This window comes from Gavia stellata, chromosome 26 (assembly GCF_030936135.1).
Source record: "Gavia stellata isolate bGavSte3 chromosome 26, bGavSte3.hap2, whole genome shotgun sequence".
Classification (NCBI taxonomy): Eukaryota; Metazoa; Chordata; class Aves; order Gaviiformes; family Gaviidae; genus Gavia; species Gavia stellata.
Genome location: NC_082619.1, coordinates 8,005,380 through 8,030,477, shown reverse-complemented (window position 1 = coordinate 8,030,477; position 25,098 = coordinate 8,005,380). Strand labels below are relative to the sequence as shown.

At 55.8% G+C, this 25,098-nt stretch overlaps 3 protein-coding genes across 3 annotated transcripts in view; 2 read left to right on the top strand and 1 right to left on the bottom strand.

Moving 5' to 3' along the window:
* Positions 1-1,546: 1,546 nt before the first annotated feature.
* Positions 1,547-6,441, top strand: DDX25 (DEAD-box helicase 25). Its single transcript, XM_009815770.2, has 9 exons — positions 1,547-1,682; positions 1,774-1,866; positions 1,975-2,077; positions 2,782-2,896; positions 3,288-3,465; positions 3,850-4,087; positions 4,541-4,703; positions 4,855-5,043; positions 6,313-6,441. Exons 2-9 carry the CDS (start codon positions 1,805-1,807, stop codon positions 6,372-6,374), a joined length of 1,110 nt encoding a protein of 369 aa, XP_009814072.1. The 5' UTR covers positions 1,547-1,682; positions 1,774-1,804; the 3' UTR covers positions 6,375-6,441.
* A 1,540-nt stretch (positions 6,442-7,981) lies between these two features.
* VSIG10L2 (V-set and immunoglobulin domain containing 10 like 2) lies at positions 7,982-14,334 on the top strand. Its single transcript, XM_059829772.1, is given in 11 exon segments — positions 7,982-8,060; positions 8,156-8,512; positions 9,983-10,267; positions 11,414-11,689; positions 11,858-12,142; positions 12,430-12,690; positions 12,789-13,082; positions 13,168-13,470; positions 13,733-13,855; positions 13,933-13,957; positions 14,043-14,334. Coding segments are annotated over 11 exon segments (2,580 nt in total).
* A 2,621-nt stretch (positions 14,335-16,955) lies between these two features.
* CDON (cell adhesion associated, oncogene regulated) overlaps positions 16,956-25,098 on the bottom strand; it is a 54,532-nt gene continuing 46,389 nt past the window's right edge. The window contains exons 18-20 of the mRNA XM_059829602.1: positions 22,811-22,890; positions 17,973-18,229; positions 16,956-17,297 (exon numbers count right to left, since the gene is read on the bottom strand). Coding sequence (XP_059685585.1) covers positions 17,131-17,297; positions 17,973-18,229; positions 22,811-22,890 — 504 coding nt within the window. The 3' untranslated portion in view covers positions 16,956-17,130. The remainder of the gene's footprint in view (positions 17,298-17,972; positions 18,230-22,810; positions 22,891-25,098) is intronic.

Sequence of the window (25,098 nt, the reverse complement as noted above, 5' to 3'; positions counted from 1 at the left end):
CCCCCAGCACCCCAGGGACCCCCACCACCTTATGGGGGGGCTTCTCTTCCCCCCCAGCACCCCAGGGACCCCCACCACCTTATGGGGGGGTTCTCTTCCCCCCCAGCACCCCAGGGACCCCCACCACCTTATGGGGGGGCTTCTCTTCCCCCCCAGCACCCCAGGGACCCCCACCACCTTATGGGGGGTTCTCTTCCCCCCAGCACCCCAGGGACCCCCACCACCTTATGGGGGGTTCTCTTCCCCCCAGCACCCCAGGGACCCCCACCACCTTATGGGGGGGCTTCTCTTCCCCCCCAGCACCCCAGGGACCCCCACCACCTTATGGGGGGGCTTCTCTTCCCCCCAGCACCCCAGGGACCCCCACCACCTTATGGGGGGGCTTCTCTTCCCCCCCAGCACCCCAGGGACCCCCACCACCTTATGGGGGGGCTTCTCTTCCCCCCCAGCACCCCAGGGACCCCCACCACCTTATGGGGGGGCTTCTCTTCCCCCCCAGGGACCCCCACCACCTTATGGGGGGGTTCTCTTCCCCCCCAGCACCCCAGGGACCCCCACCACCTTATGGGGGGGTTCTCTTCCCCCCCAGCACCCCAGGGACCCCCCGAAACCCCACGTGGGACAGCGCCACCGCCCTATGGAGTCCCTGGTCCTCCAGCCCGCCGGACCCCCCCCCCAACCCTGCAGCCCAAGGCGCGGGCCCCGGGCCGGGCCGGCCCTACCTGCGGGTCGCCGCCGGGGCCGCAGCCGCTGCGGGGTCGGTGCCGGTGCCCCGGAAGCGCCCGCCCCATCCGGTGCCCCCCCCCCACTGCCCCGCCGCGTCCGGGAGCGCCGGTCCGCCCGCCCGCCAGGGGGCGCCGCCCCGCCCCGCGCGCGCGGACGTCCCTCATGAATATTCATGAGCCGGCCGCCATGGCGGAAGCGGGGGATAGCGGCGGGTGGTCGCAGCGGGTGGGGAGCGGCTTCCTCCCTCCCCGGTGCCTCAGCCCCTTCCCCGCGTCCTCCCCCCCCCCCCCCCCCCTCCGTTAACGGCCGCCTCTCCCCCCGCAGCTCCCCGGGCTGTGCCCCCCGCCGCGTCACCGGGACCCCTTCGTGCACCGCCGGGGTAAGGGGAGGCCTCGGCCCCCGCCTGAGGGAGGGCCCGGGCCTGGGCCTGGGCCTGGGCCTGGGCCTGGGCCTGGGCCTCAGCCTCAACCCCCCCGCCTCTCCTCCCTCAGCAGGCCGCGGCGATGAGGAGGAGGAGGAGGAGGAGGAGGAGGACAGAGGTGGGTCCCTGCGCCTCGGTGTGCGGCCCTGGGGGCCTTCCCTTGAAGCAGGCAGGGGAAACCGAGGCGGGGAGCGGGGCAGGTGGGTGCTGAGGGGCTTCTGCTGCAGGTCACGCTCGTTACTGCCTAATTACATACAGATCTTAGCGCTGTCAGGGGTCCCTGAGAGAGGGTACGACCGCAGACCCCCGTATTGGCAGGAAGTGGGGCAGAACGGGGAGAGACTTCTCATCAAAAGTCTTTTTTTTTTTTTTTTTTAAATGACTTTCTGCCCTTTCCAGTGGACTCGGCGGAAAACTCCCTGCTGAACAAGCTGATCCGCACGTCCCTCGTGGAGTCCAGCCACCGCGTGGAGATCCTGCAGCAGGACCCCAGCTCCCCGCTCTTCTCCGTCAAAACCTTCGAAGAGCTGCCCCTGTGAGTCGCCGGCAGACCCCGGCCCAGCAAAGCACGAGAGCTGCCGTCGTTCGTCAAACAGCCCCTTTCCGATGCTTTTTTTGTTTTACAGGAAGAAGGAGCTCTTGCAGGGGATTTACATCATGGGCTTCAACAGACCATCCAAAATCCAGGAGACCGCTCTGCCCATCATGCTGGCATATCCGTGAGTAGTAACGCCACGCGGGCGAGCCCTCGAGGCACCCCCGGCGTCAGGACGCCAATCCGGGGACGCCCAACCCTTGCACGCCACTAAGCAGCCTTTGCCTTGCAGGCCCCAAAATCTGATTGCCCAGAGCCAGTCAGGGACAGGGAAAACGGCAGCTTTTGTCTTGGCGATGTTGAGCAGAGTTAATGCCGCTGAGAAATACCCGCAGGTAACGTAGGAAAGGGAAAGCTGATGCAGGAGGGGGTTGCCCAAGCCCTCGAGACGCTGCCTGGGCACAGAGCTCTGGTTTTTATCCCCGTCTCTGCATGATTTTATCCGCCGGAGGGGGACAATAAAGCCCCAGGTACTGTCGCAGCAGCAGGTAGGACAGAAAGCGTGGTGCCCGCCAGAGGGAGATGCTTCTACTTGCTAGCAGCGGATTAAGCCAGGCTTTAGATATCCTGGAATTTAAATTTTGAAAAGCAACTGCAGAAACTGCTGGTTTTCTGGTGAGAGCCCCTGTCACCTCTCTGCCTGCAGAATCAGCTTTGCGAGCTGGTTACTGCGATGGAAAGCCTCTCATCTCAAGCGTGCAGGGCAGGGATTTAACTGGTTGCTTTAAAGCTGGGCGCAGAAACGAACCGCACCGTGCTTCAGGAGACAAATTTCCCCCTCAAAAATAGCTACAGCGACTTCTTTCTGCCTACATCCCTCGAGCTGTGCTGCCTTCCCAGCTCCCTAACCTCCACCTGCGACCGACTGCCCGATCCCCCTGCGCTTTTGAGGGAGTTTAGCGGTGTGGGATTTTCCTGTGCTTTTCTTTCTGTCCCTTCGAAATACCCAGTTGTGGGCCCGGTGTATCCCATCCCGGGAGCGCCCTCGGCTTTTAAACGAGGTGTTTCTTGTCTGACGGCTCTCTTATCTCCCCGCAAGTGCCTCTGCTTGGCTCCCACCTACGAGCTGGCCCTGCAGATCGGGTGCGTGATCGAGACCATTGGGCGGTTTTGCGCTGACATCAAGGTTACGTACGCCGTCCGGGGAAGCCAAGGTGAGTCCGGTCCTGCCGAACAGATCTACCGGCGCTCTAACGGGAGTATTGAGTATAGGGATCCTTTCTTAGAGCCTTGAGCTACCAGGAGCCGCACAGACCTCTGCAAAGGTGCATAAAACAGTGTCTACATTCCCCTCTCCTGCTAAGGCGTCTTTTTCACGACCGCTGGCTGCTTCCAGACTCCCTCCTTCCCACCTGGGGCTGGTTTCCGCCCCACCCCGAGGCTGTAGGGAAGCATCAGCCCTGCTTGCGATTTTCATCTCAAGCTCCGCTTTGCGATGACCCCCCCTCAAAGGCCCGAATCGGAGATAACTGAGGAAAAAACGCGCTCGAGCAGTGGAAGCGCATCGTGTTCGGAGGTGGTCGGCTGCGACTTCTCTTCTCGCAGCTCTGCAGGGCACCACGCTGGAGGAGCAGATCGTCATCGGGACTCCAGGGACGATGCTGGACTGGTGTTTCAAACGGAGAGTCATAGACGTGAAGAAGATCAACATGTTCGTGCTGGATGAAGCCGACATCATGATCGACACTCAGGGCCTCTCCTATCAAAGCATTCGCATTCAGAGGTGAGTATTCCCGACGGCTGGCATCCCGCTTCCCTCCTTTCCCCCCCCCGCCTCTTTGCTCGGCTTTGAGGGAATCGGTCGCCAAATGAGCTGAATCGGCAGCGAAAGAGAGCGTCCCTGTGATGTCGAAGGGGCATCTGGGGAAGTGTGAGTCCAGGGATCCGGATTTCTGTAAAACCGCATCCGTGAGACACGCAGGAGGACTTTTATCTCGCTTCCCTTTCCTTTGAGCCCTTACGGCCCTTGGGTTGGGTTCCCTTTCTGTTGAAGGGGACACAAAAACAGCTTAAATTAGCTTGCTTTTTTTTTTCCCTCCCTTTCAATAAGTACACCTGGGCACCAGGCTGCTCTCCCGGGCTGACGAGTCCTTTTTCTCCGCGCCAGGGCTCTACCCAAGGGCTGCCAGATGCTGCTGTTCTCAGCCACCTTCAAGGAAACCGTGCGGGCCTTCGCCGTGCAGATCATCTCCAACCCCATCGTGATAAAGCTGCGGGAGGAAGAGCTCACTCTGAGCAACATCAGGCAGTGCTTCTTCGTGTGCAGGAGCCGGGAGGAGAAGTACAGAGCCCTCTGCAACATCTACGGCAGCATCACCATCGGCCAGGCTATGATCTTCTGCCAGGTAACGCGGCTCAGCCTGCCCGGTGGGATCGATGCGTTCGCAGCCAGCGATAACAGAAATGGTTCATTTTACAGTGTGGATGCGGGAGGGTCCCCCCAAGACCCTCAAAATCAAGGAGCGGACCCCAGGGATGGGTGGGGACGGTGTTGCCGGCATTTAAAGGCAGCTGTTTTAACAGCGTCTCTCCTACCAGCTGGGACCGCCTTTGCCTGGCATCCGCAGTCACCAGCGCACGGAAAACACGCTGTGTTTCCTTGCCCTTTGCGCTGCGCGTCCTGACAGAGGGTTTCTTCCTCATCCGCGTCCGTTTTGTCTTATTTTGAGGTGTTAAAAAGCACCGGGAGCTCCCTCGAAAGGAGGAGGGGACTCGGGAAGGGGAGGGAAGTATCGGTGCAGGGTTGTCTGGGAGCGAGCGGGTGGAGTGACTGTCCCTGCCTCTCCCCGCGCATCCAGACTCGGAGGAGCGCGGACTGGCTGTCGGTGGAGATGAGCCAGGACGGGCATCGGGTGGCCATCCTGACGGCGGAGCTGACGGTAGCCCAGCGGGCCGACGTCATCCAGCGCTTTCGCGATGGGAAGGAGAAGGTCCTCATCGCCACCAACGTCTGCGCCAGAGGTACCTCCGGAAAACCCACCGCCTTTCCGATGGCGTGAAACGCGCTTCCCGGCCTCTGGTTCTTCTGGAGGCGGCATGGGCTCAAGCAAGGGATCCTGCCCAAACTGCGGGGCGAGGTGATCCTTTTCCGCAGCCCCTTTCTCCTTTTCAGGGATTGACGTGGAGCAGGTCACCATCGTGGTGAACTTCACCCTCCCCACCAATCAGAAGAGCGAGCCGGATTTCGAGACTTACCTCCACCGCATCGGGCGAACGGGACGCTTTGGGAAGAAAGGCATCGCCTTCAGCATGGTGGAAAGCCAGAACGTGGGGCTCGTGCAGATGATCGAGGAGCATTTCCGTGAGTATCCGTGCAGACCCGCCTCTCCGGGAGGTGGTCTGGGGACCGGTGATCCGCCTCCGGCTCGTTTCCCATCTGCAAATGGACCTTGTTGGGCTGCTTTTCTCCCCGGGGCTCATCCCACTCGCTGCAGGCGACAGATGCAGCTTTTCTTTCAGCCCCTCACCCTTCTAGGGTTGTTTTTTTTCTTCCCCTAGCAGCCAAATTTTTGGAAAAACAGCCTAGGAGGCTGTGCGTGACTTGCGGGGGACGTTTCAAGTACCCCGGATGCCTCAGCACCTCTTTTATTTTTCCCTCCTTCAGGCATTTTATCTGCCTTTCCCCTGCAAATCCCTGTTCCGGGGGAGCTGGTGCCCCGGCTTAGCTCAGCCCCGGCTGTGGGAGAGAAGCCGGCAGCCGAAATCGTGCCGCTCTTTCCTGGCTGCAAATCGATTGTCAGTCGTAAACGTCAAGAAGATTTTCACGGGATTTGCGAGGTGCCGTGGCTGCACCGGTAGCTTTTCAAATCCCGTTGCCTGTTTTCCCTGTGATGTTTTTAGGGAAAAAAAGGTTATCGAAACCTTTCGGCGTGCAGAAAACCATGTCCCTTCCTCAGCTTTGTCCTCAGAGCTGCTGAACTCTCTTGGCAGCTTCTCCTTTAAATTTAAACCCCAGTCGAGCCCGCGGCAGACACCTGGCAGAGAAGACACGAGCCAGATAGTCTGGCGAAGACTTTTTTTCTTTCCGAGCAGCGGAAATATCAGACGGCTGCAACGAGCAGCTCGAATAAACCACGAGGCGGATGAATCCGACTGCAGCCACAGCCGGAATTAGCCAAAGAAGCCCAGCGTGGGTTTTCCACGGGATGCAAATCCCCGCGGATCGACTCCCAGCAACCCGACTTTTGCTTTTTAACGCCGTGACATTGCGATTCGAGGGCCGGGGGCTGCCTGACGAGGATGACGAACCTTCCCCGTCCCACATCGCTTCGCAGGTGGGAGCAGAGAAGCGGGAGCGCATCCGGAAACCTACGCCGACTCGCTGCTTCTCGCTTGGGCCGCCTCTTGCTTCCTCGGCAGTTTACGCTCTGCTTTCTCCAAGTTTATTTCACTATCGCTTGAAGTTCGCAGCGTGGAAATCGCCGCACTGAGCGCTTCGGGGAGCTTTCCAGCCCGCACGGGTGCACGCGAGCAGCAGAAACGCTGGCTCGAGGGGTGGCTGGCTTTGGTTTTTCCCCTGGTTGTGTTGAGAATGGACAATTACTATTTTTTTTTGTTTTCCTTCCCACAGGGACCGAGATCAAGCAGCTGGACCCGGACGACATGGACGAGCTCGAGAAGCTTCAAAACTGAGCGAGGAGCTAGGATTTGCTCCGCCAGGTCAGAGTTTTGGTTCAAAACAGAAGAAAAAGTTCTAGGGGAAAATCTCCCAGTTCTCTCATAACTTCCTAAAGCTGTTTTGGTTTTGTTGTGGTGTTTTAAGAGAAGGCGGGAAGGGGGGGAACCCTCAGACCCAGTGATTATCGTCCTTGGGTTTGTTCCTGGTTATATCTCATCGCCGCGACTTTGCGTGGCTTGAGGGATCCCCCGAGGGGCTTAACACGGGGTAACGCTCCTCAAAAATGGGTCTAGAAAACAGGTAAACATCCGTAATTAGCCCAAAAATTCCACTGCTCGTCTCCGGGTGCTGGGCGGCGTTTCTGCCAGCAAAATCTCGGAGAAAACTTTAATCAGAAAAAAAAAAAAAATCAGGAGAAAGGAGCGAGCTACGAAAAAAAAATAAATAACCCGGTCTCGCTAGATGGCAGCAGGAATCCGCCGCTGCCCTCCCAAATCCCCTCTGGACCCGAAACACCAGCGTTTGGGGTCACGGCGGTGTGGGAAGAGCGAGCGTGGACCTCCGTGGACTGCCTGCCCCCGGCCCAGGGGCGTGTTTGTCCCCAAAGTGTTTATCCCTTCACTACCCCCAAGCCTAAGCTCTAATAAAATAGAATTATTTATAATTACTGGGGCGGTGTCGCTCCTCCTTTGCTGAAGTCCCTTAAAATTTATCACGTATTTTACTTGCCGGAAGGATTTTTATTAGGTCGAAGCGTTGACAACGGAGGTGTTTGCTGGATCTGCCAATGCCCCCTGCTCCCCTCGCTTCGGCTTTTCAAATTCTTTTCCCCACCAGACCTGTGCAGACAGACAAACGTGACCGGGACCATCGGGCAGCGGTTGGAGGCTCTGTAACCCCCCGCAGTATCTGCCTTTAACCCATTTTGGGCATTTCAAGCCTAAAAAACCCTCTTTGTCCACGATTTTGTGCAAACACCCTCTTGTGAGAGGAATTTCAGCTGTCGGGCTGTGTCCTGCCGCCTCCTGGGCTCGATTTGCTCCGGCCGCGGCCCTTCCTCACCGGATACCAGCTTTGGGGAGGGGATGCAACAGGCTCCTGCGTGTGTCCCCCCTGTCATCTGCACCCCAAAATCCATTTCCCCCCCCACCCCGGCATTGCATTACAGCGTTGCCACCCCCCCATGAATGTTTGATGGGCCGGGGCGCGGCGGAGAGCGGGAGATGAAATATCAAACCCCGCTTGCCACCAAGCGCCCGGCTCCCCCCAGCTCCCAAAGCCTGTGTTTTCGATTGAGGGGGGGTCGTGGCAGCTTATTTTCCCCTCCTTTAGCCCCCCCCAAAAAAATGGGGCGGGGGGGTGTCAACGGGAGTAAATTTCCCTTAGTGGGAGGTGATGCTGCCACTCCTGCAACGAGTGTGCCTGTCCTCAGCCCTGAGATTGCAGGGGTTGAGGCGGGCAGCGGCATTGCGTTCCCCCCTGCTCCCCGCAGGTTTATAAATAATTAACGGTTAATCAGGGCCGGGCCTAATTACCCAGGGGTAACCGGAGAGGAGGTTGGGACGGAGAGCGCGGCCCTGCTTCGGCATCCCGCCGGGGGATTGGTGCCGGACATGGCGCCATGGAGCGCGGCCGGACACCGCCGCCGCCGCGTTGGAGGGCGCCCTGGATCCTCTGCTTGCTGCCGGCGCTGGCGGGGGGTGAGCAGAGACCCGACACCCACCCACCCTTTTCCCCAGGGTGGCGGGGCAGGGGGCGAGCAGAGACCTGACAACTCGCCGCACCTCTCGGCCAGGTCAGCCGCTGGCGGCCGGTGAGGCGGCCTACGAGGAGCGGACGGTGACGGGGGTACGGGGCCGGGCGGTGGAGCTGAGCTGCGGGCCGGCGGCGGCCAGAGCACCGCCGGCGGTGGTTTTCTGGAGCTTCGCGGTGCCGGGCTCGGGGCCGCCACGGGCCGTAGCGGTGGGCTCGGGCGGGGAGGTGGCGGTGGCCCCCGGCGCGGGGACGCTGGGCCGGGTCACCCTGCGCAACGGGACGCTGGAGCTGCGGGAGCTGCGGGCGGCCGCCCAGGGCCGCTTCCTCTGCCAGGGGCTCTTCCCGGAGCGGGGACGGCTCCGCGTCGCCTACGCCGCCGTCCTCCTGCGTGTCCTGGGTAAGCCACCGGCCCGTGTCCGCCCCGGGGGGCCCCGGCAGCTGCCGGCCGGCCAGCGTCGCGTTCCCCTGGCTCGCGGTGAAGCATCCCCTGGCCCACCGGCTGATAGAATCATCCACTGGCCAACGCAGCATGCTGCTGGCCGGTGAAGCACCCCACTAGCCAACAAAGGGCCCCGCTAGTCAACGAAGCATGCCACTAGCCAGTGTAGAGCCCCACTAGCCACCGAAGGGCCCTACCAGTCAATGAAGGATACCAGTAGCCAACATAGTGCTCCACTAGCCAACATAGAGCCCCACTAGCCAATGAAGCATACCACTAGCCAATGTTGAACCCCACCAACTAACATAGTGGCCCACTAGCCAATGTAGCACCCCACTAGCCAACAAAGGGCCCCGCTAGTCAACGAAGCATGCCACTAGCCAGTGTAGAGCCCCACTAGCCACCGAAGGGCCCTACCAGTCAATGAAGGATACCAGTAGCCAACATAGTGCTCCTCTAGCCAACGTAGAGCCCCACTAGCCAATGAAGCATACCACTAGCCAATGCTGAACCCCACCAACTAACATAGTGGCCCACTAGCCAATGTAGCACTCCACTAGTCAGCAAAGCACCCCACTAGCCAATGTGGCACCCCACTAGCCAACAAAGGGCCCTGCTAGTCAATGAAGCATGCTACTAGCCAGTGTAGAGCCCCACTAACCAAGGCAGTGGCCCACTAGCCACCGAAGGGCCCTACCAGTCAATGAAGCATGCCGCTAGCCAATGTTGAGCACCACTAGCCAACATAGTGTCCCACTAGCCAATATCAAGCCCCATCAGCCAACATAGTGACCCACTAGCCATTGTAGCACCCCACTAGTCAGCAAAGCACCCCACTAGCCAACATAGCATACACCCCCCCATTAGCCAACATAGCACCCCATGAGCCAATGTAGACTGCACTAGCCAACAAAGCACCCTACTAGCCAACTTAGCACCCTACTAGCCAAAGCAGCTTGCCACTAGCCAGCATAACGCTCACCAGCCAACGGAGCGCTCCATTAGCCAAAGTAGAGCCCCACTAGCCAGCACAGCACACTACTAGCCCATGAACTCCCCTGCCTCCAGCCAACGTAGCGCCCCGCTAGCCAACATAGCACCCTACTAGTCGACATAGCATCCCACTAGCCAATAGAGCAGTCCACTAGCCAGCCCCATCTCCTTGCCTCAGTCAACCCAGCAGCCCATAACTGGGTCATTAGCCCATGCATGGCTGCTCCAGCTAGTCCCTGTGCCCGCAGCCAGGACACCCCCTCACTAGCCCACAGACATTCTCACTAGCCATCCTGCTAGCTGCTACAGCATGTCACTAGCCAATATATGGCCTGGAAAGGAACGATTGTCCCCAGGCGGGTCCTGGGGGGTCCCGGCAGGACCGGGGGAAGGGGCTGGCAGCTTCGGGGGCCGCTCACGGCTCGGTGCCCCCAGTGCCCGTCTCCAAGCCCTTCGTGCGGCCAACGGCAGCAGCGGCGGCGGAGGGGGCGGCGGTGGCCCTGACCTGCGCCGTGCGGGAGGGGACGGAGCCCCTGAGCTTCTCCTGGCAGCACCGGGAACCCCGGGGGGGTCTCCCAGCGTCCCCCATGGGGCTGGGGGGCTCCCGGGCAGAGCTGCGCCTGACGCCCGCCAACCGCAGCCACGCTGGCTGGTACGCCTGCACCGTGCGCAATGAGGTCAACAACCGCACCAGCGAGCCCGTCTACCTGGACGTCGTCTGTGAGTGCCCCGGGGCTCGGCCCCACCTTCCCGGGGAGGGCTGCCCCAAGGTGGGGGCCTCGGGATGCCACCGTGGCATCTCCATGGCCACCAAGCACCCTGCTGCCATGGTACGTCCATAGCTACCGTGGTACGTCCATGGCCACCACGTACCCTGCCACCGTGATACCTCCATGGCCACCATGGTACATCCCGTGGCCACCATGTGCCCTGCCACCATGATGCCTCCATGGTACGGTCATGGCCACCACGTACCCTGCCACTGTGATGCCTCCATGGCTACCACGGTACGTCCCATGGCCACCATACCCTGCCACCATGATGCCTCCATGGCCACCACAGTACATCCCATGGCCACCATGCACCCTGCCACCGTGATGCCTCCATGGCCACCACGGTATGTCCATGGCCACCACGGTATGTCCATGGCCACCATGCACCCTGCCACCGTGATGCCTCCATGGCCACCACGGTATGTCCATGGCCACCATGCACCCTGCCACCGTGATGCCTCCATGGCCACCATGGTACGTCCATGGCCACCACGGTATGTCCATGGCCACCATGATGCCTCCATGGCCACCATGGTACGTCCATGGCCACCACGGTACGTCCATGGCCACCATGCACCCTGCCACCGTGATGCCTCCTTGGCCACCATGGTATGTCCATGGCCACCATGCACCCTGCCACCGTGATGCCTCCATGGCCACCATGGTACGTCCGTGGCCACCACAGTACGTCCATGGCCACCATGATGCCTCCATGGCCACCATGGTACGTCCATGGCCACCATGCACCCTGCCACCGTGATGCCTCCTTGGCCACCACGGTACATCTATGGCCACCATGCGGCATTTCCACCAAGGTGTGGCCATTGCCATCACGGTACCTCCACAGCCACCATGCCAGTACGGTGTGCCTATGGCCACCACGCACCACGACACATCCATGGCCACCAAGCACCATGCCACCACAGTGCCTCCACGGCCACCACACATCGCGGTGCGTTCACAACTATCGTGGCGCACCCTTCCTAAGGAGGCTTCACAGCCCGGGTTCCCGGCAGTGGGAGGATGCCCCGGGGAGGGCTGCGTCCCCTCTGCGGGGACATCCCGGTGGCTAAGGGTCCCCATGTCACCGCAGATGGCCCCGACGAGCCGGCCATCAGCGTGGAGCCCTTCTCCCCTGAAGAGGGGGGCTTCTCGGCGGGCGAGCGGGAGGACGTGGTGCTGAGCTGCCTGGCTCCCTCCAACCCCCCCAGCCGCTACGTCTGGCTTCACAACGGTTCCCAGGTCCACACCGGCCAGACCTACGTCATCACCGCCATCGCCCGCGCCCAGGCGGGCACCTACACCTGCCTGGCCGAAAACACCCACCTCCAAACCCGCACCCAGGCCACCATCATCCTCACCGTCTACTGTAAGTAACCCCGGGGTGGGGGGGGTGGCCCGGTGGGTCCCCCCCGCACTGGGTGAGATGGACCAAAGCGGTGAGGACGTGGGTGCGTGGGGCAATTTGGGTGGGGGAGGCGGTAAAAGCGGGGTGGAGATGCCCCCGCCCTACCCCAGCGCTGATGGTCTCCTGCAGATCCACCAGCCGGGAGCCCCAGCTGCTCTGCCCTGGCCACCGGTGACCTGCGGGACGTGGCCCTGCGGTGCCGCTGGCTGGGGGGCTTCCCCCCGGCACGGCTGCGCTGGGTGGGCCCCGGGCCCCCCCAGGAGGAGGAGGAGGAGGAAGAGGGGGTGATGGGGTCGAGTTTTTCCATGGCCACCAGCATCCAGCCAGGGGCGGCCACCAGGAACGGCAGCTCCTTCTCCTGCCTGGCCTCTCACCCCGCGCTGCCGCGGGGGGCTGCGTGCGGGACCACCCTGTGTGAGTGCGGATGGGTGTTGTGTGTAGTCCCCCCCCAAAAAAAAATCCCTTCCTGACACCCCCTTGGCACAGCAGAGCTGCGGTGACCCCCCTGCCATGGCCACACCATGGGATGGGCACCCCAAGGTGTTGCTGCCTTGGCTGGGACCTCCAGCAACCGCAGCTTGCTCCAAAATGGGGGTCCCCATGGCACAGCTGGGGTGCTCGGGGGGGGGATGTCTCCTTTTTGGGGGGATGCTTTGGCACAGCATCACGGTACCCCGCACCGACACCTCTCCATCCCGCAGGGGTCCCAGCCGGCAGCCCCTCCTGCGTGGCGGCGGCCACCAAGGGTGACGAGTACGTGATGCTGCGGTGCCGGTGGGAGGGGGGGACCCCACCAGTCACCCTGCGCTGGTGGGATGGCGGGGGCCGGGCCTTGGGGGACCCCTCACCCTCCACCGCCGTCCTGGTGCTGAGCACTGACAGCAACTTGGGGGGCCGCAATTTCGTCTGCGCGGCCGCCCACCCGCTACGGGCCGCTGGCGCCGAGTGCCGCCTGCGGCTGGGTAAGCCGGATCCGTCCCCGGGTGCCCTCGCCATGCCGCCATGCCGCGGTGGGGTTACATGTCCCTGCCGGCTCCGTCCCCCCCTTCTCGCCGCACAGAGGTCCCCGAGCTGGAGGCAGAGAGGAGCGAGGTGGCGGTGCTGGAGGGCGGCGAGGCGCGGTTGGCGTGCCGGCGACGCGGCGGTGCCAATCTCGGTGCCACCGTGGCTTGGTATGACCCCAAGCAGCGGGAGGTGACACCAGGGTTGGCCAAGTACCGGTTGGAGCGGGGAGAAGCGTGGGTCAATCTCACCGTCCGCGATGCCGAGTGGCCGGGGGACGGCGGGATCTACCGCTGTGCCGCGGCCAACGCCGTGGGCACCGCCAGCCTCCCCGTCCGCCTCCGCGTGGACCGTGAGTCCTGGGAGGGGTGGGTGGGGTCCCCGGGGTGGGCTTGGCGGGGGTCAACCCCCTCCTGCCGGGCGCCGTCTCACCGCAGGGTACCCGGCCCCCCCCAACGTCACCATCAGCAAGCTGCGGTACACGCGGGCGCGCACCGAGGTGCGGCTGGAGTGGCGGACGCAGGGCACCGGCAACCTGACCGGCTTCGTGGTACAGCGGCGCCAAGCCAAGAAACCGCCCCGGCGGGCACCCGGCCCCTGGGAAACGGCTGCCGGTGACATCGAGCCCCACTCCCGCGACCGGCGCCTGGGGGGGCTGGACCCGGGCGTGGTCTACGCTTTCCGCGTCCTGGCCGTCAACCACCGGACGGCTGGGCACCCCTCCGAGGTGCAAACGCCAGGTGAAGTGGTGGGGGACGGGACACTGCTTGGTGAGGGCAGAGCAGGGCTTGAGTGGAGAAGGGCAACCTTTGTATCCCAGTGGAGCCGAGTGTGAGAAGCCGTCAGTAGGTTCCAGAGTGAACAGGCACAGGCTCCCACCTGCCTGCGCCAGGGGTGCCTGCTGCCTGCCACGCTCCCTCCTCTCCAGCCGCATGACTCACACAGAGGTGCCTCGTTACCTTAATTACCCCTGGGGGCTGATGAGCCCCTGCTCTCTTCCAGCCGAGCCTCCCTTCGAGGCCTACCCAGCCGTGACAGGGGCGGCAGTGGCAGGGATGCTGGTGGCCACCACGGCATCGCTCCTGGCCGTGCGCTGGGTTGCCCACCACCGGGACACCCTCCCACGTGAGTGCCGGGCTCGGGGAGGGGGCCACAGCAGGACCCCGGACCCCCACAGCTCACATCCGTCTGTCCGTCCCCAGGGCTGCACGACCTGCTCTTCCGCACGTGAGTGCCCAAAGCCCCTCGGCCCCTCGTTCCTGCACCCCAGCGCTGATAAGACCCCCAGCACTGTCCCCCCCACCCTGCCCAGGGCCAGTCCTGGCGCCCAGGAGCCCGTCGGCACACCGGAGGATGCTGAAACAGCCGCAAGCAGTGAGGATGGAGCAGCACCGGCACGAGGAGACCCAGCTGCCCCCGACACAGCGGCAGGTAACGGCACCCACAAGGCGAGGCGAGCGCTCAGCCACCCGCCCGGGTGACCTGGCACCCACCCAGCGTCACCGGGGGCTCTCCCAGCCCTTGCAGAGCCGCTCTCGGCACCACCGGCCGCCACAGATGACCCACCAGTTAACGTCACCATCACCGTGACGGCGACGCCATGACCAGTGCTGCTTTTCCCTTTTATTTCCCTTTCGTCCCCTTGTTTCACGCCACGGCACCCGGCTCATCCCTTCACGTTAATAAAACTCCTGCGATGCTGCCGAAGACAAAACTCAGAAGTGATACTTTTCCAGCTGCTAAGAGACCCGGCACAAAAAATTGGGACTGGTGGCAAAGAGGTTTTGCTTCTTTACAGTATTTAAAAAGGCGTTGGCGGAGAGGGACGATTTTTCCTGCTGGGGGAGGCAGCTGGCTTGGGGAAGGGAAGGGGAAGCTTTTCTAACCCCAAAAAGAACGGAGGACCGGTGAAATCGTGGTAGAGCCCAGGGGGTAAGAAAGGTGGGAGGCTTCGCCAAAAAGCTCACACCAGGTTTTACCCCCGGCTATAAAAAGCTGCACAGGGCGAGCACGGGGATAAGCTGGGCGACTCCCGGCAAAATCCCCTCCGGCACAGCCTCAAGACTTCGGTTAATCTGGAGCTAAAATAAATATTTAGGCTAAAATAAATCTTTTCTCACCACTGGGAGAAAAAAAACCCCAAGGGCCGAAGGTCCGCTCGCAGCCCAAGGGCTTGCGTGGCCTGCGGTCCTGGATGCCGTTTTGGGACCGCGCTGTATTTTATGCGGTACGAAGACAGACACAAAGCTGAGGTGGGGTGGGAAAGGGTTCTCATCTTCACCCCAAACTCCCCATTTTTAGGCCAAAACGCAGGATGTTAAAAATAGCGATGGTCTTTCCCCACGTCTGCGCAAGCACGGAGGGAGGCAGGGTCCAAGGAAAGGGTCGAGGGGTCCCCGGCTTTCCTCAGTCCTCGTTTTCTGGTATGTGTGATAAACGAGAGCGTTTCTGGCCATTTTCTCCTGTATTTGATTAATAACCTGTCGGCTGAGTATCGAGCGATGAGAACCAACCTCATTTCAGTGCCCATGGAGTATCAATCCCCACTCCTGCCATAAAGCAGCATCACTCTTTATCAAACCACCCCAAAAAATAAAAACCCAAACCCCCAAACCCTGCAAAAACTACATCATTTCAAAACACATGTGATTTGCAAAGGAGTAGTACAGCTTCTTAGGAAAATATAGCGTCGTTATACGAGACAACCACGATAAAGGGGAGCGTGTGCAGGGTCTTATTTAAGCAAGGTCGTTTAAAAATGTGGTGAAATCTCAGCGTTTGGGGAAAACAAAGCAGCCAGATGTAAAACCCAACCACTCGCCTGCCAATCTCCGTTGGAAACCGGGGAAAAGCCTTGCAGCCGCTCTTGCGACGGAAAAAAATCCAGCGAGGGTAAAGCCACGCTGCGAGGAGCAGAGGGAGAAGGCCGGGTTTAGGAGAGGAGGAGATAAATTGAAGAGGGAAGAGCAGGGCTTTGCAGCGGCTGCGGGGTAGGTGGCAGTCGAAGCCCATGGGTTTCGCGGTGCGAGGTCCAGGCTGGGTTTGCAGGGAGCTTCAGGATTAGAGGCAGCTCTGGCTGGGAGGATGCAGAACCCTAAAAACAAAGGCAAAAAAAAATTTGATATATTTATAAACAATACAATAAAAGGGCAAAAAACCCCACCCCAACACTTAAAACAGCCCACAGAGAGATGCTGCTACCCAAAGCAGAGCGCAAGAGCTTCCTCCCGGAACAGAAATCGCTCCCCAAAACCCCCTCGCTCGCAAAGCGGCTCGCTGCACCTGCAGCGCCTTTGCTCCCCGAGGGGTTTGCAGCAGTTCCAGCCAGGCCGGCATCGCTTCCTCCCTTCCCAGCCCCGCGGCTGGCGCTGGCTAGAAAAATAGTCGCTCGGTGAAAAGGCGGCTGCACACGTGTCGCCTCGGGGCGGCCGTAATTGTAATTTATGTGCCTCATTTCTGGGGTTATGAGCTCTTGATTTTTTGGGGGGAGGGAGTGCTTTACAAGCACCGGTTTGTTTTATTTACTCTGATTAAATTTGGAAAGGGGAAAAAAAAAAAAAAAAAAAGCCCCAAACCCTGCAGTTAACGTTGCAACACCTACATCATACTGTTTCCGAGGGGCAGGCAGGTTTCTTACAGCCGTGCGCAGGGCCGGGGGGAGCTGCTTCAACACGACTCGTTTCGTTTCAGAGGCTATTCAAGCCATTAGTATTCCCTCAAACCGAGGAGTTAAGTGTGCAGTTGAACTGGATTTTGTCTTCTGCACACGGGAAGGTTGGACAGGCTGGATTTTCACCCGCGCTTCTGCAAACACAAGGGTTATCAAGCACCTAAAGACACAAAGAGTCGCCAAACTGAGCTCCGCTTCTCAAGCTGCGCCGTACAGACTCGGCCGAGGTTCATTTTTATTTATTTTCTTATTTACCCACCGGGTTCTTCCCGGAGAAACCGAAAGAGGACGGGAGGCGTTTATGGAAAGGAGGGTTCGAGTACTGCGACGCCGAGCTGCCAGGGAGGCGGCAGCGATCGGTCGCAAGCATCAGACCCGCTCCGCTAAATCCCTGTATCGGACTTCTCGGAAGTGCTTCTCGCGCTGGTAAAAGGCCATGGAAAACACACTCCATACTTCCCATCCTTGTTCTTTATATTATTACAATTCTTTTTTTATACACATAACCAGGCTAGTTTCGCGGTGCATGGGTGGGGTGGGGGGGAAGGAATTTCAAGGCATAAATAATATAAAAAGGCAACCATTTTTAAAAACAAGATACATTCATACGACACTACTACAAAAAAATAAATAGTGACTCTCTCTGTTATAATTAACATCCCTCCATCACTCCCTTTCAGCGACTCTGCTGTGCAGTTACTGGCGTTAAGTGGGGACAACGGTCACTTCCTCAGGTTTCCTGCAGCTGGAGCTGCCGAAGGTCCCCGGAACCGTTTAAGGTGACTCCGGATGAACTCCATCCTGGTTTTTCCTTACAGTCCTTCGAAACAGGCTGCAGAATAAGTGGACTCCAGCTCAAAATGTGGTTCGACGTTTCCGAGTGCACGCAGCCGTCACCTGCAAAGCAAGAGCAGGGTGGGTTGGTTGGGGTTTGGTTTTTTTTTTTTAGGTAGATCATCTCCTCTTTCTCAACCCACAAGCCCAAAAAATTCAGATTAATAAAAGCAGGTGATGCTCTTAGAGCTCAGGCTCATTCCCAGCGTACCAGGCACAAAATATTAGGCAACAGCTCAGAGCATGGGCTCCATCCGAGCGCGCCGCCGGCACTGCTATCGAATAGGTCACGCCGATTAGGTCAGCCCAACTCCCACCTCCACTTCTGCGCCTGCTCTTGCCTACGGGATGGCTCCAGCCGTCACGGATGCCTGCTCATTAGGGGAGAACTCATTAGGTAGCATTTCAGCAGTTTCGGGAGACCACGGGTATGCTGTAAGGTGCAGGCAACTGCGAGCCAGCATAAATCAGTCACAGCCTCGTTCTCTGGAGCGCGCCTGCTCGATGAGCGCCGTTTAGAGGCATCAATCACGAAGGGCACGACAGCCACAGGCACCTGAGCATCGCTGCTCCCGTCTTCCGCGATGGGAAAGGCGGAACGCTTAACCTCTCTCAAAAAGCCAGGTCTGTTGCGGGCTTAATTACTAGCTTCTCCGCAATAAATTAAGCACCCTACAGCTGTTCTACAGAATATTCACGGCTTCAAAGCTGGGCGGTGTCCTCTCCAGAACATCTCACCGTCCGTGTAATCCACGGAGAGCCGGTTCATGCCTTCTCGACAGCAGGGATGCTGGGCGGAGGGCTGCTCCGCTTTCTCCTTGCCGTCCTCCTCCAGTCGGGCGCTATGCTCGGGGACGGTGGAGGCCAAGCACATGGCCACCATGACGTGGTGATTCAGAGGTTTCATCTCCAAACCGTCCTGCTGATAAGGTGCTACGATGGGCACGACGGGTAGCGCGTTGCTGCTGAAAGTGCCGTTGGTTTTGGTGAAACACCTGCAGACAGGACATAAGCCAAAGCGGGGTTACGCAGAGCTTCTTTCCACCACTTATCTTGAGAAACTGCAATTTTTAAGTACTTTACCGCATGTCATTCACTGTAACAACAGTCAGAGAGCTTGCCAAATCAGTTTTAAATATATTTTTGGATCAATCCTGACATTAAGAAAAGGGTTGAGCGCTTTTTTTCCCCCCCAACAGAAAGCTGAAAACATTCAAAACATGGTTACTTCTCCCATCGATTGTGACCCGATGACCTGACTTGTGAGTCCATTTCTCCATCGTGGCAGCCCCATAAAACAGCTTTTCACTGCCAAGAAAAAGAGCTCAAATTTGAAACCCAAACAGCAAACTGAAGTACCTTGGAAAATAAACACTAAGCGTTATCGGAGTGAATGCAAATTAGAAAAATATATGCAATATTATAAATATGAACCCCACCTCTGCTGTGTAGCTCAGACTGTGGCCCTATAATATGTGTGTAAGGCTGTGAAATTGAAGTTAAACTGCTAAATCCGTTGTTATAGCCAAGTTATTCAACCTTTAAACAAAAAGGAGCTGGACCTTAAGAGGCACGCATACCACTGCAGCAAGCAGGGAAAATGCCTGCAGCGTTTGGAGCCCCACGAACAACGTGGCCTCAGCGAACATTTATATAAGCAATTCCTATGTAAGAAAGCCCAAAAATCACACTTCAGTGTGGTTTTCTACAAAACCATAATTACCGCAAAAGTAAAAGGTTCGCTTGTACGGCTGCCATAAACTTTGGGAAACCACCCCCCAAAACGCTCCGTGTTTTGTGGTGCAGAACAGGGATGGGTCCGCAGATAAAAGCAAAGCGCCGAAATGAGGATAGAGAGCGTTCAGACCCTCCGCGGGCCAGCGATACTCCGAAACGCTCCCGCGAAGGCTAAACAGGCTTCGAGTTTTTTATACGCCGATACGGATGCAACTCGGAGCATGGATTTTTTTTTTTTTTCTTTTGCTGCCAAATTTAAATATATCCATCGCCTGTTCTGCTCACGGTGACAAGCCTAATGCGTCTTGCTAGAGGAAGCTGGTTATTACTGGGATGCTACCTAAGCGCTGGCATTTTGAAATATAAAAAGAATTGATAGCTGGGATCTGGCTGTTCAGGTGCTAGCTTACCTGGCGCGTTTCTTTAGAGTGATTCTGGCCCAAAACCGAGCGGAGCTGATCATTATATTGCTGGAAAAGGGGGGGAAGATGGACTTTGACATCATCACCGACAGGGTATCCTACTTTGATAGCAGCTGAGCTCTCAGCACCAAAGTACTAAACTGGATTTAAAACCGGGTGACATTAAGCTTGGCAGTCACAGTAAGGTCCTGCCCAACTCCCCTAAAAGCACTTTTATTCCATTAAAAAGGTCACGGCGAGGCATAAAAACATCCCTCTTGAGGGATTTGTCCTACAAGCTCCTTTAGAGCCTCAGTTTATACTTTCACCTGAAAACCGCGATCAATATTGCCAGAACTGAAAGAGCAACAAAACATCCACAAATAGCGCAAATAAACTTTCTAGAGGAGAAACTGGAGCAAGTTTCCCCCCCGGCGGATGTTTTGCTCGCAAAGCCAAAACACGGGAACAAGGGGGGATCCCTCCAGCGGCTGTGGTATCGCCCCGGGAGCCCACTCCCCTCCCGAACGCGGCGAGGATGGAGCAGCACCAACCTTCGCTCTCCTATTTTGTCCTTCCGCTCCCTTAACTGCCTCCAAAATCATTATTCCAAGTACCAAAATACCACAGAAGCCACTGAAGAATCCACATGAAACACATCTGGTCTTCAAACAAATCCATTTATTAGTTTGCATTTCTTTCCACAGAGGTTTTGACTGCACTCACTTATTATTTAAAAAAAAATATTCTTACAGGAACCCATTTCAAATGTTTGGTTTCACATGTTTATGGGGCTTTCTTTTTAAAGATACAGAGGTCGGCGTAGTTCCTTGTATTACTGCATGGGCTTGAATGATGTTTCAAGACAGCAGTTCAGCCTTTTATGCTTAAATAACCACATTTTGATGGAAACTAGCCATTGGTATACCCAGAGCAGAGTGTGCGTGAATAGCGGTGTAAGATGCCTGCTGCAGAAAACACATTTTCTATCAATTCTTGGTGCTAAAATCCTACCAAACTATAACCCGACTTAAAAGCCCACACCAGCATAAGTTAGATGTAAAGAGCTGGAAAAACAGACCGAGACTGGTTTATTTGAAATATGTATTTCAGATTTCTGATCGGACTAAAGCAAATTTGCAAAGAAGAGAGATCTGCAAAACCGTAAATTCCTCTGCAACCATCAGGTATCTAGAAAGCTTTAGTGCAAAAGCACCAGAGAAGGGAAAAAAAATCAGTTCTCAATCCTAACGTAACAAGCGTAAACCACACTCGTCTTACCAGCTTTGTCCACAATAGCAAAGCGGGTATCCACCTTTCAGCAACTTCTACCTCTGGCAAGCCTCCACGAGCAGTTACGAGAGCATAAAGTGCTAATTTAAACAGAAGATCGAGGGATTTCACCACCGTAATAATAAAACCTGCTCCGAGATGGCTGTTGCTGAAAACAGCCACGGTAGCCAGCTATTAAATACGCTAAACCTTTAGGATTCATTTGCACGTGGTCACAATTCAAACAACTGCTAAACTCAACCCAAATCAGCAAGAACTCCAGGCGTTTGGTGGAAATAGGCTCATTTAGGAATTAGCAGCGCCAAGGTGCACGTGAAATGCTCACGAGTTAGAGACCGTCACCCTGCTAGAGGTGTTTCCACTTGAACCTACTTCTCTCTGTTACCACGCGGGTGTTTTGCAGAGGGAATTGCCTGGTTTTAGTACACAAGGTGCAATGACTCGAGAGCGGGACAAGGCACGGGTCCTCTCCGCGCAAACAAGAGACCAGACAGAGGAGACAGCCCTGACCTGTGTGAAGTAGCTACGAGGTGGAACAAACATGGGGAAAAGACTCTAGCCCCAAATTCCCACTTGCCAAACCTACCAATTTGACTGCGCTAACCCACCAGGTCTTTCTCCTCCTCCTCCTCCTCGCCCTGGCCATACATCCAGCTCCCCGGCCCCTGGTGTAATATTCAGGCACGTTTCTGGTCCTCCCCGTTCCCCTCTCCCATGTCCTCCTTCCATTCCCCCAGCACCAGAAAGGGAACGGAGCGGTCCCGGCTGCACAGCTCTCCTGCCAAACGGAGGTTAATGGTCCCCTCTGGGGTAAGGCAGCTGTAAAGGACAACTTGTTTCTCTATCAAGCAGTCAAATATAGAACAGGGATGTGAAAATTCAAAGTTCAGGCCCTGCTGATGACCCATCTGGGAGGAACAGTACCGCTGCAGAGGATGGAAGCCATTCTCCCCGCTTTCTTAAGAAAAAAGGGCAATTAAAAACTTAAATATGCTTAAAACTGGAAATAAAGCTCTTAATTATGGCATAACAAATACAGCATGTTCCAAATTATGGCCGGTCGTACACATCTTGATGACTGCTGTTACACAGCCTGCCTTGAAAACAGACAATTGGCTTCTAAGGAAACGGTAGCTCGCTTTCCCCGGAGACCAACCGTGACACTGGTCTGGACAAAGCGTGCCCAGCTCTACCTGTGAGTAGCTGCCCGTCTCCATCACACTATCACATGTGTATTTATGGAAGGAGGAAGAATTTAAAGCCTATTGTAAGTTATCTTTTCAGAAGTAAAACGATGAAAATAAAATGAACAGGTTTTCTGCCTTTGACAACAGCTTAATTTCAACTCAACTTCTCCAGATGTACACCTGACATTTTTAATAAGACAGAAAATTCAAAGTATGATTGAAACGAATCCAGAATTTACCAGCCAGAGCAGTCCAGCATGTCTGACGTTCAGCCCTATTTTTAGTCATTAAAATAACCAGAGATTCAGTCAGAAGCCTGGAAAGACATTCTTTAAAACTTTCAAAAGTGAAAAACCTAATAAAAATCCAGACTCCCAGCTACAACGTAGAAGACAGATTTTTCCCTCGTTCTATAGAAGAATCCTTTTTCTCAGGCAAAAAAAGTACATCACACTGACAACGGCTGGCCAGACTGCTCCTGAAGGCCTGAAGAACCTCAAATCCCATGTTTTACAGAGGATAGCGTTGTGAAAGCAAAGCTGCGACTCTAGTTCGTCGGTGTTCTGAAGAGAATGGCAGGAAATGTAAAATACAGAAGACCAATTAAATCCTACTTGACAAACTCCATATGGAATGATTTTGTTATCTCCAAACTGAAGAAAACACAGGAAATAGGCTTAAAAAAAAAAAAAAATCCAGTGCCCAACCTGCCTCACTTCCTAGTGAGCATCAGAGGAATATGATGAGCAAAATGAGCTCGGGGGGGTTAATAACTCGTTTTATTCCATCCCACAGACAATCACCAACTGTTCTCCGAGTCATACGCTGACATCGAGCTTCTCTGTACCCTCGGCCAGGACTCAAGGTCTCTGCTTTTGTTTGCCCCAGCTTTAACACAGCCCACAGAGTGAGGGCTTGCGTTCGTGAAGGTCCTGCCTTCCTGCGAGTTTTACATCACCTGTTATTGTTCCGACAATTTCGGCAATTGACGCACTCCGAGGGATCAGCCTGCGGCACTGCTGTGTACATCCCACCGCCCTGCAGCATGAAGGATTAAAAAAACAACAATAAAACTCAATTGCTATTTGAACATAGAAAAGAGAGTCACCGAGGAGGCAGTTCAGCTCAAGCTACCGCCCCAAGCCCTTTCACTCGGTTTTCAAGCTCTAATCACCTTATCAATCTTCAGATTCGTGCCCTGTAACGTGGCGTGGCAACACTGAGCTATTATACAAAGTCAAGCGGAGGGTTTTTGCCAGCATGTGTGTCAGAGAAAAATAAATAACTGCAGCTTAGACAAGTATGTGGTAATTTCCCTGGTCTGTTTTCAGCTTAATACGCTCAGGTTTGATTTAATAAACACACTGTAAATATGTTTATTTTTAACACTGATGACAGACATGAAAGCAAATTGCTGTTCATTAGCAAACTGTGCCCGTTTGGGGAGACAGAGTATTAAATTTGCAGGGCTGATGTCACAACGTAAACCCATCCCACTTTCCTGTAATTACTCCGATTAGATCAGTTTACTTCGCTACACTGATTTTTGAAACATTTAATATTTTCACAGATGGGGTAATTCCTTAGCCAGCAATGACTCTGGGTGAGAGGGATTTTGTGTTGTTAGTTTTGGCTGAAAGGGCCATTACAAGCAAGTAAAAATGCCCAGATTAACACATACCTCATTGTTAAAGACTAGGCGGACACTGACGCGGGAGCCGCTTGAAAACGGCGCTGCGGAGCCGGGCTACCACGCCGTTTCAGGAGAGGAGCCAGTTTGGGAAAGCTCACCTGATTTTTGAGATTTCAAGTGGTAGGTAACTTCTAACAATCCCTATTTCTGCAAAAGCAGGGCTCATCCTTCAGTTTTGAGGCCGCTCAGTGCGATAGGGAGCACTGAGGAAATTCCTAATTAGTCTTGATTGCCATCCTGGCCAGTTTCTCTCTTCCTAATTCAGCCCAATCAATGAAACAATAAAGAGAGTCCTAACGAGGATGAGAACATCCTGTTCCTCTGCTCTGCCTCACCCGAGTGCCAGTCCTGGTCCTTCTATGCGGGAAGAGATTGCGTGACTCAAACTTTCTGACAACATGGAGGGGGGGAAAGAAAAACTCAACCCAGTCAACTATTCGCAACGAGACAGCGGCGTTGCGTGTCCCATCTCGCGGCACAGAGGAGCTCCATGCACCGAGACCTGTGTTACCACGTGCGTATGTCCTTCCTTCCAAAAAAAATATATAAAAAATAGGAGGGACAAAACATCAATGCAAGCCCCCAACCTTTGTCACAGGTGAGCTTCTGAGCACTGCAAAAATCTTCCCTGCCTGAGGGCTTGTACAGTTGAGGACTTCGGAGAGTTTCACCCACTGGGAGGTTGGACAGGTCCAAAAAACCATGGTTTGGGCTTTGGTTGCTCTTGAAAGCAACTGAAAAGCGGCACTTCTTGCTACATGAGCAGACCAAAGACAGAATCAGGTGGAGAACCAACTGGTCTGGACTCAAAGCTGGAGTTAACTGAAGTGGCAACTACTGTGCAAGTGCTAATTTGTTGTTCAATAAAATGAAGTGCTTGCGTTCAATTACTAACGCAAACAATAGCCCCATTTTTTTTTTATCCAGAAACAGCATGGGTTATTCAGACTTTTGAACTTTTTCTTTCAGTTTTCCTGGGCAATGTTCACAGTTTTGAGCAAGTTTAGTAAGCTTGAATACAAGCCATCTGTTTCCATAGACAATAATGAAATCATTATTCTCTCTTGGAAACGGGACACATTTCAGCAAATGAAGTATTTTTCCACAGCATACAAAGGCTGGATCACAGACTTAAATTAGTTTTTAATTTTATTTTAAATTTCAAAACAAAAAATGAGCCTGTCTCAACAGTCACAAACAAGGGACTGAAAAAAAAACCCAAGACAGCGTTATTACGTCGCTGCATTTCAAGATGTATGGGGCATTTTATTTTATGGAACCTCCTGCTACATTCGTGCTTTGCCATAATTAATAGCATTGCTTAGAGTTACAGATCTGAAACAGGTGGGGGAAAAACGGGTGATCCATAAAGCTGCAGAATAAGCAGCTATAATTAAATCTATTTAACTTGAAGATTGAGAAATACCATATGTACAAGTAAAGTATCTCAGCCCAGTACTGAAGCATTCTCAGAGCTTACATGCTGTTAAGGAGGAGGGTAGAGGCAGATTTCCCAGAGTAAGTGGAATTCTTGCTGTCATCTGATATTCTCA

Bases quoted from the DNA above. Each gene is read 5' to 3' on its own strand.
- DDX25 (XM_009815770.2), top strand. From the start codon at position 1,805: ATGGGCTTCAACAGACCATCCAAAATCCAGGAGACCGCTCTGCCCATC. The intron at 2,078-2,781 runs GTAACGTAGGAA...TCTCCCCGCAAG, and splicing joins CCGCTGAGAAATACCCGCAG to TGCCTCTGCTTGGCTCCCAC. The intron at 5,044-6,312 runs GTGAGTATCCGT...TCCTTCCCACAG, and splicing joins GATGATCGAGGAGCATTTCC to GGACCGAGATCAAGCAGCTG.